The sequence below is a fragment of the Corvus kubaryi genome, unplaced genomic scaffold, assembly GCF_017639235.1.
Source record: "Corvus kubaryi isolate FWS band 111438036 unplaced genomic scaffold, C.kubaryi_AGA036_p1.0 37392, whole genome shotgun sequence".
NCBI classification, from domain to species: Eukaryota; Metazoa; Chordata; class Aves; order Passeriformes; family Corvidae; genus Corvus; species Corvus kubaryi.
Window position 1 is genome coordinate 7,508,345 of NW_024581131.1, and position 19,114 is coordinate 7,527,458.

The following is a 19,114-nucleotide window of genomic DNA, read 5'->3' on the forward strand; positions in this document are numbered from 1 at the left end:
ACCGTAACCTTCGGATGTCTCTGTTTCTGTTGGGTTGTGTGATGGTTTCCCAGCATTGTGCACAGAATGCATTGGTTGGCTCTGCATGGCTACAGACTTGGTCGTGATGAATTCATTTGCCATGGCTCTTGAAGGGCTGGGTTTGGAGGTCCTTTGTGGACCTCTCTGCCAGGCGTGCTCACTGTCCCCATCCGTCTAGGTTGCAGCTGGCTGGTGCTGCAGCTGCCGGGTCCATAAATCAGCAATGTGCCCCTGAATATCTCCTGCATAATAACTGATGCATATTCATGTTTGCTACAACATTGTGTCACCCTGCTAATAAAGTATCCTGGTGAGAAGGAGAGCAGGGACAGGGTCCCAGCAGCTGGTGCCTCCTTGCTTTGTTTTATCTCCTCTTTCTGCTACCACCTTGTCTTTGGCTCCCTAAGATACCCTCTCTCTCTTGCTTTTCTAATGTATTTTCCTCAGCTGCTTCTCCCAGATGTGCTAAAGCAAGCCCTGCAGGTTTGCTTTTTGCTGTGGTGCCTCCTTCCCCTTCATCCCTGCTCTGCTAATAAATCAGGGTGTGTGCTTGCAAAGGCCCTGCAAGGACTAAATGAACACGGGAGGATGATTGTTGTATTTGAGCATGTAAATTAAAAGGCTTACTAATAAAAAGACACTCTGGAAGTATCTGGTCTTGGCTGTTCCTTTGAGCTCTGTTTTTGAATGAGCTTTTATTAGTGTCCCATTGGGAATGGAAGGGCGAGAAGGAAACTCACTTTTTGTCCCTCATCCCAAAATGGACTGTTCCTCACCCACAACTCACCTGTGGAGAAGATGGTGTTGCACCTATGCTGCTTTACCCTCTGTCTTGGAAAAACGAGGAGGAAGAAAAATGCTGTACCACCTTTCCCTGGAAAAGATAAAATTTTGTAAGATATGACTAGTGGCCTGTGAAATACCACATGTGAGAGAGGATGGATGGGTGTTGACTCTGCTTTTCTTCTTTCAGTACAAGATCCTAAGTGCTGTCCAGGAGAGCTGGGGAAGCCAACTTGGGTACTAACCAAAGTGTGTCCCAAGATCTGCCAGAGTCCAACACAGCCAGGACTGCCTGTCCCTGCAGAGAGGGATCCCTCTCATTCCTACTCTGTATTGCTTCTTCTAGGGGGACTTGAAGCATTCCGAGACGAGAGGACCCTATTTCTCTGTGGAAGCTCATTAGCCATCCAGAGGGTGAGTGCCACATGGGCAGGGGCAGATATCCCAGGATACTCATTTGTCTGCTTTTCTGCTGCTGGCCAACGGCTTCCACCTTTTATCACCCAAACCCAATGCCACTGGCTGTCTGGAACTTTCTGCTGCAGGAGCTGTAGTGCAATAGGACATGTGATGTGTGAACTATTCCATTCCTGGAGACTGGAGTTCACCAATAGTCTTATAAATCCTATCTTGCTCCAAAACCTGACTTCTTAAAAAGTCTCTTAACTATTAAATGCTAAAAAAAAAAAAAAAAAAAACAAAAAAAACAAAAAACCAAAACAAACATCTAAAAGCATTATCAAAACAATGCTTGAAACTTCCCAGATGCAACTACCCTGTTTTCTTATCCATGTATTTGCTGGTAAAGTACATGTGTTAGGATTTAAAGCAAGCAGGAAGCTGAACAACCATACCTATTTTCATTGTAAATTCTTCTCAGTGAAAAGGGCTTGTATGCATTTCCTGAAACTAGTTTCCTAATTTTTTCTTTGTCGACAGTTGTTTGGAAGGAATAAGGAAGGATAGGGAAGGGGAGGAGGACAGAAAGCTTGTAGGGAGAGTGCATTTCTTGACTCTGGGGTACTTTTTTTGCTGTGCATCAGTGGTGCTGAGGTTGGGATTGGCCCTTTTCTTAAGTGATGTAGAAGGCCACCTTATCCCAGTGATTTCCCCCTTTTCTTGTAGCTGGGCTTCAAGTGAGGAAAACAGCAGCCGTGCTCAGCCTGCCCTTCTGCTCCCAGCCCTACCTGCATCTCTGGGTGCCTATCTGTGGATCAGAGCATCTGCCTCTCTGCTGGCTGCCTGTGCCCATGACCCAGTTGTGATTTCATCGGGATAATTGGATAGCAGGGCCTCTCTTACAGCACTCTGGCCTTTCCCACTTGATGTACCCTGCCTCCCCAATTGTCTCTGCCTTGGGAAGCTGGGCTGGAGATGAGCTGCCAGCTCTGACAGCCCAACACAAAGACTCAGCAGGAGACCAACAGCTTTCCCATCCAGAACTTCTGCTGGGAGCTTTTTCTCTCAGGTGAAAAACCCAGATGGGAAATCACATTGCCTGAATTTAGTTCCCAGCTTTACCACCCATTGATGGCTTTGGGCCAGTCCCTTGGCTTGTTTGCATCCCCTTGCCTGTCTCTGTAGTGAGTAGGATGGTGTTTCTGTTCGTGCATGGCCACCACCACCACCTCCAGCTCTAGCACGCCATCGCTTGCAGCTTAGTGGTGAGATCTGAATTTGTCCCTTCTTGTGCTGTTGCAGCAGAGCCAGATGGCTGCAACCTGCCCTAGCATGATGACAGGACCGCTGGGCACGGGAGAGGCTGGACCTTTCCCCGGCAGCTTGCCTGCAGCTGCTCCTTTCATCACCAAGAGGACCAGGCAGAAGATACCAGGTACCTTAGGAAACCAGCCTGGAGACAGCATCTCTTGTAATTCCACACCATTACTGGGCAGTGTTTTCCCCAAAGCCTAATATTCTCTAATAGCTGTAATTACAGAGATCCACTTACACTGGCGCTGCATACTCATCTGCTCCAAGTTTCTACTTCATTGCACCTTATATCTTGTGGGAAAATCAATACAGTTTGGAACTGAGACTGGCAAGCCAAGAGATTGTTCAGAGCCTGGGTTCATGGTTGTGTACCATGTGATTTAACAGTTAACATTTACTATCATCTATAATGTGGGTCTTGTTTTAAAGTTTCCTGGGTACCTGTCCATCTTTTTATATATTCAAGATACATCACACTGCCTTTCACCCCTCCCATTAATGCTTATGGGTGGGATTTTAATGTAAAGTGAAAAGTTGCCTCTTCTCTTGAGCTCTATTTTAGAGTACCATTTGTTTTTCTGAAAGAGGCGGGGAGGCCTGAGAGAAGTCTCTTTTCCAGGGTGAGCTGGAGGGCTGCCAGCCCAGGCAGGGAAATGTCTGCCTCTGAACCACCTGCTCAGCCCTGGGAGGCTGGAGAAGAGATGAAAGTGGAGGAGTCCTGGCAGTTTGCAGGCTTCTGCATCTCAACAGTGAGAGCTTCTCCTCCCTCACACTGCTTTCCCGCACATGCTGGTACATTCAACACTAGGTCCTAAGTCCTGACTGCAAGATAAGAGTTCAGGTTTTATTTAAGTGTCCCACATTGTCCTGGCCTGCATTGTGGCCTCTTCATGCCTTTGCTATCCATTCAGACACAACCAGTCTCCTCTTTCCTTACACAGGTTATTCTTGCTCATGTAGAGTCTCAAAGAGTGCTGAAATGTTGTATCATAAATCACAAGCGTAATTTAAAAACTGTCTTTGGTTTTTTCACATCACTGGCCCTGTCAGATGCAGAGAACTGTGACTTGGGTGCTAGCACAGGTGGTCTCTCCCATCTGCATGTTTTTTTTTTTTAAGGGTCTATGTTCAGCAGTGGTGTGGGATGTATCATTTGCTTGCCTGTTTCTTTCACCCTTTCCATGGGCTGGCAGCAATCAACCTGCAGAGCAGTGTGCTTTCCTTCTGTGGAAGTTAGCTTGGAAGATTGGTTCTTCTGCAGAGACTGTGATGGGATGAGTGACTTGCTCTCAGGGAGACGAATAGAGTAGTGGTGGTGGGAGGTGAAGGTCCCACCATGATTCTCAAGCATATCCCAGCACCTTCCAGAGTTTCCTGACTGCATGCTGCTCCTTGTGCCACATTCACGATGCTGGAGACATGGGCATGAGCAGTCCTGACGTGTAAGTTTCTGAGATAATAGGCCTGCTCATCTTTCTTTGGAAAATAGTAATTTTGGTGGCCTGTATTGGGTGTGGAGAGTGGGGTGGGCGGCAGTTCCTTCATCCAGAGGGAAGCTCTTGGGTAGCTGGTTTGTTCTCTGGGTTTATTGTGTTACTGACTTATTTAGGTTGTTTGCTGTTTTGGGTAGTTATATCTACCTACCAGTTGTTTTTCTTGGAATAAGCTGCCAACAAAGAACTTTATTAAGAATATTTATTATTTGAGAGGGAAAGCAAGAACAGTGTAGTCGCACTCTCTTACTGCTAACAGCAGGTGACTGCACAGCTTCGTGTTTGACTATCTGACAGCTGAAGCAGGACCCAGGGAGCAGAGAAGGGGTAGCAGCTTTGGAATGATACTGTCTTGTTTTCCTTTGCTCTTCCATATTTTCCCAAGCCCTTTGTGGTTGGGTAGTCTCTGGCAGAGGGGTTGTGTTGCCAGAGGTGCTTCGACTGGAAAATGTGAGGGCTGGGCCTGGTGCAGTGACCAGTCCGTGCCTGTTCAAGACCTTGTGCAAAGCTGAGGCTTGCACATTGCTGCTGGGACATGTTTCTGGCTGCTGTGGAGAGGCAATCCCTCTCTTCCAGATCTGCCTATGCCTTGGACCTGCCTGCAGCTGTCTGTTGCTGTTCCTCACAGGTTTCTTTTTGAATGCACATCTGTATTTTGAGCCTTCTACATTATGTCATTCCTTACCTCTTTTCTTGTTTTCCTCTGCAGCAATATTTTTGTGCTCAGTCCCTTGGGACAGGCTGCCTTTTCCTTCAGACCTTGAAGAGCTAGCAGAGGATGGAAGAAGCCATTCTGCTTCTTTTTGGCTTTTTTCCTTTTTTTCCCCCTAATAGAAGACATTTATTATCTCCAAGTCATCTTTCCAAAGCACGGCTAGTATTTGTAACTTTTATTGTCTCTTTGGCATCCCTTTCTCTGTTCTCATCTGTGAGGTGCAATGTCTGAGTTTGCAGTTATACAGCCAGCAAGCCAACAACAAGCACAATTGGTTAGATTTGTAGCTCACTTGATTTAAAAAGCAGCAAGTAAATTAAAATGAAGCATTGTATAGGCTTCCTAACAGAGCATCAGCTTGCCAGCCTCAGTTCCCTAATCTCTTTGAGGCTGGACAGGCTACAGGGTACATCAGCATTTTGGTCCTTGAGTGAAGACAAAAGGTGGCATTTCACACCACCAGAGAGGTTCCTTCAGTCCCTCCACAGGCTGTGTTTTGCCATGTTGATGGAGAAGCCTGGACAGTCGCTGGGATGAGCCAACAAGGTTTGCTTTGTCAATGCTGAAAAATCACTGAGTAGGATTCCTGATGTGTGGGTGTGGATGACTGCTGGTAAAAGACTGGGATGAGTGTTGTTCTCCTAGAGGACTGCAGACCATTTCTGCCTGCAGGGCATCTCTGCTGAAGGGAAATAGAATCAAACACAGCAGCATTTGTGGTCATATGGCTCCTCTGGACAGGGCTTTGGAAGAAAGGGTGCCTGGTCTGAGATGAGCCCAAAGAGATTTGCAGAGTTGAAACTTACTTCTGATGCGTTTAAATGCAGATACTCCTACTGGGAAGGTAAATGGTGAATGCGCAGTAATGAACAGTTGTAAAACTTCTGTCATGGCTGGCCTCAGTACAGTGGTGTTGTGCAAAACTCCGTCTCTTGACTTGTTTAGTTGGCTTGGTGTCTGACCTGGGAGAGAAACTAAGTGATGGGAGTAAACAGAGGACACAGAGAGAGCTCCTTCAGTTAGTCTGTTGGAAGGGTGTCAGAGGCTCCCTTGTGGTGAATGTGTTGGAAACCCACTTCCGCTTGATGCCTGAGCTCATGTTGAAACTGAGGTGGTGATGTGGGAAGTACTGATGGGGCCAAGCCCCTTGAGTTTCTCACCTCTGGTAAGTGAGTTTTTGGAGGCTTCACAGTCAGGTCCCCCAAGCCACCTCTCTGTGCCAGAGAATAGGGGCCATGAAGAAGATCAAGTTGTTTTTTGCAGGACACAGCTGGATCTCTGGGTAACACCACCTGTAGCCTTGATTCTCAAGACCTACTTTAGGTCTTAGCCCTGTGAAAGCTTCTGCCAAGCATCTTGGTCCTTGTTTCTGCAGGCAAGGTCTCCATGCTGCCACCCAGCATGTACAGGCAGGGGAGGTGGTGCCTTCTGTCCTCACGCACACCTCCATCCCCTCCCTGAGAGACAAAGGTAGGATGTTGATGTCCACCGGGGCTGGGTGCTTGCTCTCCCCACTTCCTGCACAAGGCTGGCAGATGGCTCCTGTTTGCTGGAGCTGTGTGGCTCTGGCTCCTGGGCTGGGAGCAGCTGCTGCTGCCAGGCGGAAGCACTCAGTGAGGCTTTCCTAGACAGCTTTGAATGGGAGCCAGGAGCCCTCTCGCTACAGGAGAAAATCCACGAGGTCAGGAAATACAGCAGCGGCAGCTCTGGCTCCACGCTGGGGCTGTTGGCTTGGCACATGGATCCCAGCCCTCCTGTTTCCTGACGGTGCTCCTGAAACTGCTCTCCTCCTTGCTGTCTCTCTCACCTGTTGCTTGACAGCCTTGTGTGGCTTTTGGGGGGTGTAGTAGTGGAGTGCTGCAGAGGTGATAAATTCAGATAGGGAAACACTAGATGGTGACCTGGATCAGACTTCCAGATCTTGAAGAGCTTGCAGAAGATGGAAGAAGCACTGTTCCTGCTCTGTGTGGGACTGGGAGGCTGTGCTTTTGTGTTTCCCTGTTATTTTGTGGTCAGCTGTGTGTGGGCTCTGTGCTGGCTGCTGAGCAATAGAAACTGGAAATCCTCACATCAGGAGAAGCTTTCACAACCACCAACTGTCTGTAAACCTCCATCCGGTGTGTCACCAGCATGAAAACTGTGGGGTGTCTGTTACTGTCTCTCTGACGGGAACCCCACTCTCTCTTCCCTGCATCTGTTTTATAGGAAGCCAGAAACATTACCTTTGGGATGGCTGTTGCTTGAACCAGACCCTGTGGTGGTGATGATGTTCCTGTGGCCTTGAGGAACAGCCACCCCTGTGTTGAAACCATGGGTGCATCAAAGAGCAGCCTTGCTCTTCCCATGTTCAGGAGCAAAAAGTGTGATGGGGGAGTTATGGTGCTGGTAAGGTCACCTTAAGGATAGGACCAGCTGCCCAGCTCTGTGGCAAAGTTTGGCCGTATGGAAATCCCTGCTTTCCCTGCAGCTGTTGGCCAGGCTGCTTCTTCTGTGGGATTTGCCTTTGCTCTGGTGTGCAGTTGGGTCTGCACACTGCCCGTGAGGAGCTTGCATTGGGGAAAGGAAGCGAGCTCGCCTGAGCATTGATTTTAGCACACATTAATTCGGGCAGCTCTCATGCCCAGAGCTGTCCATCATTCCCCACGCTCTCCCTCTGCATTAGGACATGTTTTGCAGCAATGGTATGGAGCAGTCAGGTAGGCTGCACCTGCCCTCCTTTGCAAGCTGCAGAATCTCTCCTGCCACTGCAGGGGTGAGGATGGCAGAGCAGTGGAGAGTTAGCTGAGGTGACAGCACCTTCGAGGGATGGTGTCAGTGAGCAAACACCAACACTGCAGAATACTTGTATGTAAATTGTCCATGTGCTGGCTACGAGCAGTGAGTAGCAATAGCTCCTTTGCCCCCCTCATTTTCCCTGCCTCTTGGGTGGGTGGGGAGCGGGAAGATGTGGGTCTGTGTTTCTGTGGAGGAGCCAGATCTCAAAGCTCTGCGCTAAGGTGGTGTGCAGGGCTTGCTAGTGTGTGGCTGCCCCTCTGCTGTGGAGTGGAGCTCAGCTGGGGTCTGGAGCAGGGGAAGACACTCAAGCTGACATGGGTGACTACCTTGTCCACCACCTCCTGCTGCACTGTGGACCATAAAGCTGCTATGGCTGTGTGGAATGGGGGTCTTCCAAAGGAATAGGCAGTGCCTTCCACTGGGGTGGTCTTGAGGGAGAACCCCCTCCTTGAGAACTCATGTCTTCTCCTCCTCATATTGAGTCAAAGATTTTTTTGCTGCCTTAGCAAGTCCTACAGGCCTGGGCAATTCTGCCCTTCTCCTCGAGCATCTTTGTAGCAATTGCTTTATTGTCAGCATCAGATGCAGAGCAAGGACCATCGGAGCCACTCGCAGGCCTTTATTTACACCCTCCATGTGTTTTGCTGGGGGTTGCAGGTCTCCCTGCTCTGTAATGAAAGGTGTGAGCTGGTTGCAGTGTTTCTTCAGACCCTCAGGACCCCTCTGTGTTGAGCTGTGAAGCTGTTTGCTGCAGGAGTGATTCCCTCCTGGACAGCTGTGCTGGTGGAGATGGTCAGTCAGCATTTGCTCCTCAGTCCCCTTTTCATCCTGTCTCTTCCCAGAGAGATCAGAAGCCTGGGGTGGGGATCTCCCTTGTCCCTGAGAAGCAGTGCATGTGAGAACATCATGTACGTGAGGGCGTGCATTAATGGAGCAGAGCAACGTGTGTGCAGAGTCAATTAGTGAGATCACTTAGATTCTCTCCTGTAGCCTTGCTTTCAATCTGCATCTCTTCCCGGGCTGTCAGAACAGAGGCACATTGGACTTTCAGGGGAAGCACTGGGTAGGCACTTCTGGGTAGGCACCTAGGCTATGACATTATGTGCACTTCATGTCCCCCCACCATCACCACTTTTCCGTCACCACCTTAACTGCTTCTTCAGCAGTGAAGGACAGCACATCAAACCAGAGGTCCTGCTTGGCGTCATATTTGTTACCTGGTTGCTCTTTTGCACCCCTTCCTTTGCCCTTCTTTAGGATTCTGGATGCTGAGAAGAGCATGAGCTTTGTTTGCCTTTCTGCTACCAAGGCAGCAGCTTAGAAATGGCTTCAGCAAGAGGTGGTTGTGTCTGATTGCTGCCTGCTCGAGTGGGAGATGGAACTGTCTGGGTGGTTTAGGGTTGCAGTCAGGTGGGGATTGAAGGCAGAAAATTCTGGCCTCCTTGCCATTAAATCTTTGCTGTGTTAGCAAATGCATCAGCTGCAGTCTGGGTCTAGAGCAGCCTTTGCCAGCACAGTTCGTACCAGCTTCCAGAGTTTGGGAGCAGGGCTGCCAAGCCTGGGGAGGAGGGTGGAGTGATTTAACTGTCTGGGGTGGGGGGGTGGAGGAGGGGGTTCTAATCCCTGTGAACACAGAAGGGCATCTGACAAGGGGAACTGTGAGCTTGCCATCCTGCTACCTGCTGCGTTTTGGGTGGCTCCCCAAAAGAGCTTGCAGATGGTGGCTGAGAACGAGTAGCTGACCCTGGAGTGACTTTCAGTGGGCAGGGCCTGCAGTCCAATGAGGGTGGATTTCTATTTAAACCTTTGGGGTTTTGTAATCTTCCTGAGTTAGTTCCTCTTTCTCAGCAGACTTGGAGCAGAAATTTAAGGGAGGAGCTGGGGGGATGTGAATCTTCTGCTGAAGGGCCATGGGAGGTACGCAGTACTGCGGAAGTGTGGTTTGCTCATCCTGACCCTAATCATCATTCTGTCAGCACCTTTTGTGACAGCATCTCTTTCCCCCCTGTTGGGTGTGCCAAATTCAGCTCAGGGAGCAGGGATGCCCCTTCTGCAGTCCCCCCTCTCATGATGGCAGCGCCGTTAGCTGGAGGACGGGCAGAGGGTGTGGATGTGCACTGTCTCAACCCTGCCATGTGGATTGAGGTTTAATGTAGCCTTGAGGGTGAAGACATGGAGGTAACAGCATATTTGGGCAGGGCTGGACCTTTTGCTTGCTCTCATGGGAATTGACATCCCAGCCTCGTTGGCCAAGGGTTTCAAATCTATCTAAAGATTTTGGATTGTCAGCTTGAGATAAGGTTAACTGGGGACAGTGCTCAGCAGTTCTGCAAAACCAGACCTCTTAAACTGGTTACTTTACGGGTTGATGTACACAGCCTGTACCTCTGTTTTCTCATCAGTAATGCTCTCCTACCTCTTGAAGTTTGCTCAAGGAACCTGTGAAGTTTGCATCCAGATGGTCAGGCTGAAGGATTGCAACAGACCATGTGATAAACAGAGTTTTTGTGTTTGGTTTGATGGATTATTTTGCCCATTTTAAAGTAACCTCTCTTAGCATAGTGACCATGTTTGTCCTTGCAGGTGGTGGTGCTCCTGGAAGTCCTGAGCTGGGGTCAGCTGGAAGATGACCGAATACAAGCTGGTGGTGGTGGGAGCAGGTGGTGTTGGGAAGAGTGCTTTGACGATACAGCTCATTCAGAACCATTTTGTTGATGAGTATGACCCCACGATAGAGGTAGGTGGCTCTGGGCGTGGGGTCTGTCTCTCTGTCTGTGTGTTTTCCTCTTGCTTTTCTCCACTTTGTCTCCAACCCAGAGCATGCCCAGTTTGGTCTCAAGTCTGAACTTGAGCAGGGATGTTCCTCTGCTTTGCAGAGCTATTCTGAGTCACTATGTGTGTGTTCAGAGGTCACAGTGACTGACTTATATCTCCTGCAGAAGGATAGTGGTGTCTGCTGAAGAGAGCTGTCATGGGAGGCAGCAGAGCTGGGCAGGGGCTGAGAGGCAGCACAAAAGTCCTCCTTTCTGATGAGATGACAGCATAGGGAGGGATTAAAGGTTTAGAACTGAAGAGCCATTTTGTGCCTGTGCTTCCATTTCTCTTACTGTGAAATCAGAGTAAATGTATTGACTTTTTCTGCAGGATGTTTTGAGCTTTACTGATGAAATGGGTTTTATCAGAGCTTGGTTGTAGTATGTATGTCTTGCAGTTTGAGTAAGACATGCTGAGCAGCTGAACTGTTGTGGCTCCCAGAGTGCTGCCTCTGCTTCTTCACAAGGGGTTAAAGGGTGATGTGTGTGCCTTAGTTGGTGTGCATGGCAGCAGTGACCTGAAGAAGCAGGCAGGGACCCTGTGGCCCTCACAGGCTGTATGGGGGTGGAGGGGGATCCAGTCCTCAGTATCCATTGTGCTATTACTATTTTCTTTAATTTTTCAAAAACAAATTCCATTCTCCATCTGCTTTCACTGTAGTTAGCGACGTGCTAATTAGCCTTTGCATGACTTACACCTTTGTGGGGCGAGATGTGGGCAGCAGTCACCGCTCTGCACAAGGAGTAAAGTCCACCCTGGGAAGGCAAATTGCAGCTCTGTCGTGCCTCTTGGACAATAACCTCTCTGTCTGCAGTCCTACAGGATTCTCTACCAGATGCGTATAAATGCAGCTGTGGTTGCTGCAGTTATTATTATCATAATGGCTAAAGGCCCCAGCTGGGATGAGAAATCTATTCTGGTAGGTGTTGTATGTGTAGTCCCCACCCTGAAGAGCTTACAACTTACATAAACAAACAAGACAAGGCTTGGTAGAAAGGCAGAAATAGTCTTACAATCCTACAGACGGGAAGGAGAGAAAGCATTTAAAAAGCACGTGCTATTACGTCATTTGGCCAAGGTCACCTAGAAAGTCCATGGCAGAGACTTGAATTTAATTTAGGGCTCCTGAGTCTCCTTGCTTATGGATGCAGTTGCCTTCTTCCCCAGCTCCTCTCCCCTCATGTGGCTGTCCCCAGTAGCATTGTATACTTTTCTCAGAAACCCACTCCAGGTTGTTTTTGGCAAAAGAGCTGCTCGTGGAGAGAAACCTCCCTGGGGAGACATCTGCATGGGTGCATCCTCTCTTGGACCTTAGGTGGGCAGAGGCAACTCTCACCCAGTGATGTGTTGGGTTTTGGCATCCTGTGGTTTTTGTCTCCAAGCTGCCTGCTCCCTCTACGTACCCTGCAGGGAATTTTCTCCATGTAAACAGGCAGCAGGGAATGTAAACCTTGCATGGCATTTCCCAGCACACCCTCCTCACCCTACCCACTTCTGCAGTGCCCTGGGAGACGCCACTGTTCACTCGAGCCCCATTCTGTTTGTCTCCTCTTCCAAAAGCTACCACAAGCTGCTCTTCAGCTCTCTCACCCCTGGTACTTTTCCACCTGCAGCTCCCTTGGTTGTACCCTGCTTCCCCTGCTACCCTGGCCAAGTACTGATTCATTTCAGGGTGATTCCTTTTAATTATGCTTCATTTTATGGGGATTTAAGACACAGAGAGCTACCTGCCAGCCATCCAAATGTGACCAACAAACCACCTTCCTGTGACTAAGCTGCTTTGGATCATGCCCAGGAGCTGACTATGACTGTTCAGCCAGCTAACAAGCAGCAGAGTAGTGCTGAAACAAGCAGGATAAAAGGGGGGGGGGGGGAAGAGGATACGTGCATGGAGCAAAGGCGTTACCTGTCACCCACATGGATTGAGCACAGGCTGTGCTGCAAAGGGGGGTGCAGGTGGATTGGGGTGCACTGAGAAGATGCTCCTCACAGCAGGAGGGGTGGAGGTATGTCCCCTGTCTGGGGCAGAGACCCTGGCTGGGTGTCTGCTCCCCTTCTTCCCTCCTGATTCACCAGTGCAAATGTTTGGCTGTGTAACTCAACGCTGTCTGCTCCATTACAGCACATTCTCACAGGCCAGCTCTTGGGCTGCCAGGGAGCTTTAGAACCTTTGTTTTGGGAACAGGAGAGCAAGGAAATGTATGCTACTGGCATTGTCCTATGGTGAGTAAGCAGGGATGGACTAAAGAGTTTCACTGTGTTGAGAAATTCTTCAGTTCATCTTCCAGCTCTTAGCAGCTTAGTGGGCTTCCCAAACCTCTGGTTATATCCTGACTGTAGTGTTTAGCAAATGGGCTTCTTGGCCTGGTCTGCCAGCACAGCTGGGATGCTCCCAGCATCCGCCTGGGATCTTCAGTTTGAACCCCAAACAGGTGTTGTTTCTGCTGCCTGGCACTTCACAGCTGGGTCTGGCTGCTTTCCCCTCTGACAAAGGTGGGGTGGGACATGGGGGCTGCAGAGGAGCCCTGAGGCTGCAGGGTGCTGGTGTGGGCTGGTGGCAGCTAGCCCTGCAGTGGCAGTCGTGTCAACCTGGTAGTGTGGCAGGGACGGCTGAGCTGCCATCCTGAACTTCCTGCAGAGGGGGAGATCAGATGAAGCTATACACAAAGCATTGATGGGGAGAGCTTGTCCCATTCCTTTGCAAAGCATCCTCTGCAAGATTGTTTTATGTCTCTGCCTTGTAAGCCAGCTGGCTGGCCTTACGGGCAGTCTGTGATGACCTGAGCTGAGGTGTGGGATCTCTTGTCCATCAACACGGTGGATGCTGGTGAGACCTCCTGGAACTGGAGACTTGTTAACTGTGAACATGTGTGCCGAGAGGCTGGTCCTCTGTCCCAAGCCAAGGTGAAGAGGTGGGAGGATGCTTTGTGGGGCAGAGGAAGCACTCAGGTCCCCTTGCATGAAGGAGGCTCCAGATACATTATTGATTAGAAATAGGAGCACATTCCTGCAGGGTAGCCTGCCAGTTGCCTTCAGAGCAGTTGGCCGGAAGCCAACCTTTCACTCCACGCTTATTCTCGATGGGTCAGCAGTCCACTTTTTGGGAAGGCACAGCTGAGAAGGTCGTGGCAGAGCAGATCTCATCTCTGATTTCATAGCCCTCTCTGCAAGGTGAGGAAAGACTTTAATTAGCCCCAGCAAATGATGTTGTTGTAATGAACCAAAGGATAGGGCTGTGTTGGCCCCATTCCCTTTCTGTGCTGCTGCCGGTCCTGTTGGTGACCTTTGCTGTGTCGGCTGTTTGTCTGCAGACCTGCAGAGCTCATCTGATAACATTGTTGTGGTCGTTGGAAGAGCAGCCGACATTTGAATTAATTTTAAACTGCAGCTGTAGCCTCTGCGAGTGGCTGCAAAGCACTGTGTGGTCATACTGCTGACTTGCACCTTTTTCATACCTTTCATTCTGGCTTCCTTCTCTTACTGAGAGTTGAGGATGCTGCACTGTCCACAGGGGATGGCTGTTGGTGAGGGATGAGGGATGCCCTCCGTGCAGGGGCTGCCCCACAGCATCCCTACTGATGAGACTGAGCACAGGGAGAAGCATAGTGGGGAGGAGCAGTGCTTTGAGGAGCCTCCCGTGAAAATGAAACTTTTTGAGCGATGCTCTGGGTGATATCCAGACCTTCTCACATCTATGATAAGTTGTGATTGCCTTTGCTGCAGGGAAAATCCCCAACTTCAAAGGACCTGCCTGGATAGTTCTTAGCTCTCCTGGAGCCCTCTGGGCACAGACTGGTTGTGGGAAACACCCTGTTCACAGTGTGATTTTATTTTATTTTTTTCTCATGTTTAAAGAAGGCGTTTACCATCAAACCCAGTTTGAAACCTTACTGGTGGCAATATTGCCTCTGGTGCCTGATTTGAGATGCACTGGAGGCACCGGATTTCCAGGTTATCTTAAACACCTTCCAGCCCTGCAGATCACAGATAGTGACTGGAAGCCCTGGCTGGCCAGAGCTCCTTTCCTGAGTATCCTTCCTCTTCCAGCAGAAGGAATTAGAGCTGAACAATGCTTAGGAAATAGTTGTTAAGGGCTATGCAGTGTGGTAGAGATGAAGCCGCACCTGGTCTGCCAGAGGCAGGGCTGGGAATGGGGAGAGCAAGCCAGGAGCTGTCTTCTCTGTGGTTCTGAGAGACAAGGAGAAACCTGCTTAGCTGCTCCCTTTTTTCTTTGTTTTTTGGTTTTGGTTTTTTTTTTTTTTCTTTCCCTCCCATTTTTGAAGCAGATTTGATTTGTCTCTGTAATGGAAGATGAACACAGGCAGAGCATGACCTGGCATCTTCCCAGGGATGCACTCGCTGCATCCCTTTGTTTAGCCAGAGCCAAGCCCTCTTAATGTATCCTCCTCCCTTTCCCTCTCCTGGCCTGCAGGATTCCTACAGAAAGCAAGTAGTCATTGATGGAGAAACCTGTTTGTTAGACATCTTGGACACTGCAGGGCAGGAGGAGTACAGTGCCATGAGAGACCAGTACATGAGAACGGGGGAAGGATTCCTGTGTGTCTTTGCCATCAACAACACCAAGTCCTTTGAAGATATTCACCAGTACAGGTCAGTATCCTGGGAAGGGCCTTTTCCCTCTTGCTCTGTGCAAAGGGGGACGCCTTGCTGCTGCACTCTCCTGCCCACCCTTTTAGATCAGGCCCCATGGTGGAAGCACAGACTGCCAGCAAAGACAATTAGCTCAAGTGGCCATTCCCCAGGGAAGAGACAGAGCAGACTGCTAATGTCAGTGACTCCAATAAAACCCTTCCAAAGGGATTGCTTGTGGCCTTTGGGGACCTGGTAATGTAATGTTTAAGTGTTTATGGTGACTAAAGGAGAGCTGATCCTGTATGACCCCCTCCCTTCCCTCCCTAATTAGTGGAATTGCTTTGTTAGCGCAATCGATCTCAGCGACTTCTGCTGGCCCCAGAGCTGGAAGAGGAGGCTGGGAGAGACAGGGAGAGCTGCTTGCCCTGCTGTCCAATGTCATGACCAGGCTGTGGTCTGCCAGCTGCACACACGTGGGGAGAGACAGTCCTGTCCCACTGGAGCTTCGTTTCAGCCCGGGCCAAGATGGAGCAGAAGGGGAGTCAGGGCTCCAGTGAGGTGATTTGCCCAAGATGATGTATGGGGAAGCGGTGACAAAGCAGGGACCCTGTCCCGGCACCCATCCCATTTCTCCTCTCTGTTGACATTGCCCCTGCAAAGCTGGAGAGTCAAGGAGATGATACAAACACAGCAGGAATCTTCCCTGTTCACCCCAATGCTATGTTAGGGAGGGATTGCTCTGCTTGTGCCTTTTTCTGAGGCTTGGCTGTGATGGCAGGCACTTGGCAGAGGATGCAGGAGATGGCTCTGCCTGTCCCTGCTCTGTCCACTGCCCACAAGGGACTGTGTATCCCAGTCCCTCATCATAAACCAGGGTCCCAAAAATCCTGTTGTTCTGAGGACAGGCACATCCCTTCCTTGCTCCATAGTCAGTGGTGCTGCTTAGAGCTGCTGAGATGTTTCAGTCTCATCCAAAAGGCTGTTCAGTGTAATAGCTGCACAGGTACACTAATTCGGCTTCTTTTAGCTGAACCAAAGGAAAAAGGATGGGATTTTCCTAAAGCTCCTGAGGGATTGAGCAGCATTCGTCTTGTGCTGGGGCTGATGCTTGTGAAGTTGCTCGTAGGATGGCTCGATTTCAAGCCATCATGATCGTGATGTAAATCACTGGCTTTCATCTCCTTTAGCCTGTGCTCTTTGTGTTTGCACTTTTAAAAGAATATTCCCCAGAGAAATGCTGGCTCTCCCTGGTTAGTAATCATTTGGAGGTATCTCCTTTCAGCTAAGTGTAGCCTGTGCACTAAATTTAGTACTTGCATTTGCTGATCAGGATGTTACATAGAACATTTAAATGGCTTTATGGCATATTGTGCCATATAGTCAGACTTCATTTCTATGTTCTACTACATTAGAAAAAGATGATTGATTCTTTTGTGTGACACATGTCCAGCTGCCTTTGGATGGAGATTTGCATTCAATTAAAATGTAGAAATTGGCATTTTAAATCTTTTAGTAGTTAAATTAAAACCATGTTAAACGTTCTGGATTCATGAGCAAAAAAAAAGCTGTTTTGCATCTGAAGCTAAATGATTTATTAAGCAAAGGAAGTTATTATCTATCAGAAGGGAATTGAATGGATTGTTTGTGGTCATAATGGCCTTCAAGATTTTTAGAAGTGGTAGATCTCATCCTCGCCCACCTAGTTTTAGATCCAATGTTGGAATGAAGAAGTGAGCGTTACAGCTTTTCTAGTTCCCAGTTGGTTTCTCAACTTTGAGTGACCTGAACTAAACTGAAAGGGAGCAAATACTGCCTGTGCATCTGCAGGAAAGGTTACAGCTGCCAAAAGCTGCTTTATCAGCTCAGCAAATTCTGGTTGCAGGTGAATGGTTTTTTCCCCCCATTTGGGGGGGATTACTTGATCTAAAATGTTGGAAATAGCACAGCTAACTGCTTGAGAATTCATTTTTATTTGACTTAAACTATCTTAAGCTCATGTCTTAATATAGATTGTCGAAATTCACGTTGTTTTGTAAATAGCTGTATTTAAAGAGCAGAAGTATGTTTAGTTCTCATTTCCAGACTGTGTTGCTGTTTACTCACTTGTGTGCTGTAGTCATTTACATTTTCCTGAAAGCTCAACACGAGCAAAGGGTAGCTGTCAAAACTGGTGGGGAGTGTTCTGGAGCTGCCCCTTCACTTTTTCACACCTCCTCCTCTTGCAGGGAGCAGATCAAGAGGGTGAAAGACTCAGATGATGTTCCCATGGTGCTGGTGGGGAATAAATGTGACCTCCCTGCCCGGACAGTGGAGACCCGGCAAGCGCAGGACCTGGCCCGGAGCTATGGGATCCCCTACATAGAAACATCTGCCAAAACCAGACAGGTAGGAGGAGACTTTTAAACAAAACGCTCTTTTTTTCTTCTTTCCTCCATTGCTGCCCTGGAGGGGCAGCAATGGGCAGGCACCACCTTGCAGACCGATGGGTGTTAGGGCTGGGTTTAGTTGCTTCCTCGAGGCTAAATGCTCCCTCATGATGTTCCCTCCCCAGTCTGGGCTTGAGCCTCCCATCACAAGAAAAGCATCATCATGCTGTGGCAGCAGTGAAGATGCCTTCCCAGGGCATTGTCCAAGGCTCTGGAATAACCTCCATAGTCACTTCAGGTCAGCTAAGCTCAGGTCACTTGGCTAACCTCACCCATGGTCTATTTTGGCAGACCTACAGGCAAAATATACTGGTGCTAGAAGGACTGTGCGGGGCTCACAGAGCACAGAGGTGAAAATGGAACAACTGACACCTTCAGTGGTCTAGTGGTGGCTTTTCTCTTGGGTGGTAGACCTCATTCAGACTGCTGAGAGCTGATGAATCTCAGGGACTGCAGAGCTCCTTGTCCTTGTGGTTGTTCATTCAATCTTGCTCTCTGAGGGCCACACTCAGGTCCTTGTTAGTCTTCCCATCTTGGTTCTGTACTTTTAACTCTGGAATCTGCACTGCTGGACAGTGCTAGGGACACCTTGCTGGGGAGCAGAGCCCTCTCCTCTCTGCACTGTCCCTCCTCAGAGCGGGCAGCTGCTTCAAGCTGTGCTTTTTCCCCAGGGCGTTGAGGATGCCTTCTACACCTTGGTGCGGGAGATCCGGCAGCATAAGCTGCGCAAGCTGAATCCCCCGGATGAGAGCGGCCCCGGCTGCATGAACTGTAAATGTGTGGTATCGTGACAATGGTAAGTGGTGGAAGCAGGACATGGGGTGCAGTGGGGGAGCCTTGGAAGCAGGGCAGGAGGTGGCTGCAGGTGCACTTGCCTGCAAACAAATGCAGCAGGATCAATTTCAGCAGCAGGTATTTTTTTAATGAAACACCTTTCAGACTGAAATAGCATTTTTCTGTCAAAACATAGGTAAGTCAAAATTCCCAGTTTCCTGAGGAAGTGTGTGGCAGGAAAGGGTTGTTTATTTTTCCCCCTCATTTTGTACAACAAAATTTTATACAAATGAATTTTTTTAAAAAGCATGTTTTGTTGTGCTTTCCCCAGAAAAGCTTCTTCCCATGCTGCTGCTCTGAAAGAGGAGTTAAGCTGGTGTTGAAGGTGTACAGATCACTGCATGCTCACCAGACTGGCTCTAGAAGGGTTCAGATGTAGAGCTGGCTGGGTGCATTGCCTCCTAATGCACTCACAGAAATTGCCTCTTCCTAAAGCTTTAGAGCAGACCTGTCTTGCTGTGAAAGTCCTGTGTTCCTCAGAAGAGTTTTCCCCATTAGATATATCCCCTGGGATATTTGGAACTGATGCAATGTTGAGAATTAGCCATAAGGGGGCTGTTTGCTTTTATAAATTGTGTGTGCTGGAGCCAGGAACAGTGTTTTTCAGATTGTTTATGTTCACTTGCCTGTTTTTCTTCCTTTTCTTTCCTCGATTTTTTTTTTTTTAATTATGGTTTATTTAAAATACTGCTGGATAGCAGTCAGGGAGAGTTCCTATTGTTGTCCCTGCATGTGCTGGCTGGCCTTAGGTGAAAGGCCTGGGAATATCTGTCTGTGTAACCAACTCCTTCCGTGGCAGAAATTTAGAGAGGTGTAATTGGGGATGAGTGCACCAGGAAGATCTGTATCTATGGACATCTGGGACTAGGATATGGGACAAAAGCGTGCATGAACATTGCCCTTAATGGCTTTTGGGGAGTCTCCCAAGCACCTGAACTGGCCCTTCA

The 19,114-nt window shown here is 49.0% G+C and overlaps 1 protein-coding gene across 4 annotated transcripts in view; it reads left to right on the forward strand.

Moving 5' to 3' along the window:
* Positions 1–19,114, forward strand: part of HRAS (HRas proto-oncogene, GTPase) — a 42,406-nt gene that overhangs the window by 21,913 nt on the left and 1,379 nt on the right. For 2 of the 4 annotated variants that reach the window (XM_042038331.1, XM_042038329.1), the window contains exons 2-6: positions 1,151–1,218; positions 10,084–10,237; positions 14,747–14,925; positions 17,133–17,292; positions 18,005–18,129. In XM_042038331.1, the coding sequence (XP_041894265.1) occupies positions 10,127–10,237; positions 14,747–14,925; positions 17,133–17,292; positions 18,005–18,124 (570 nt within the window). In that variant the 5' untranslated portion in view covers positions 1,151–1,218; positions 10,084–10,126 and the 3' untranslated portion in view covers positions 18,125–18,129. The remainder of the gene's footprint in view (positions 1–1,150; positions 1,219–10,083; positions 10,238–14,746; positions 14,926–17,132; positions 17,293–18,004; positions 18,130–19,114) is intronic. The other 2 variants (XM_042038332.1, XM_042038330.1) reach the window with 1 other exon arrangement.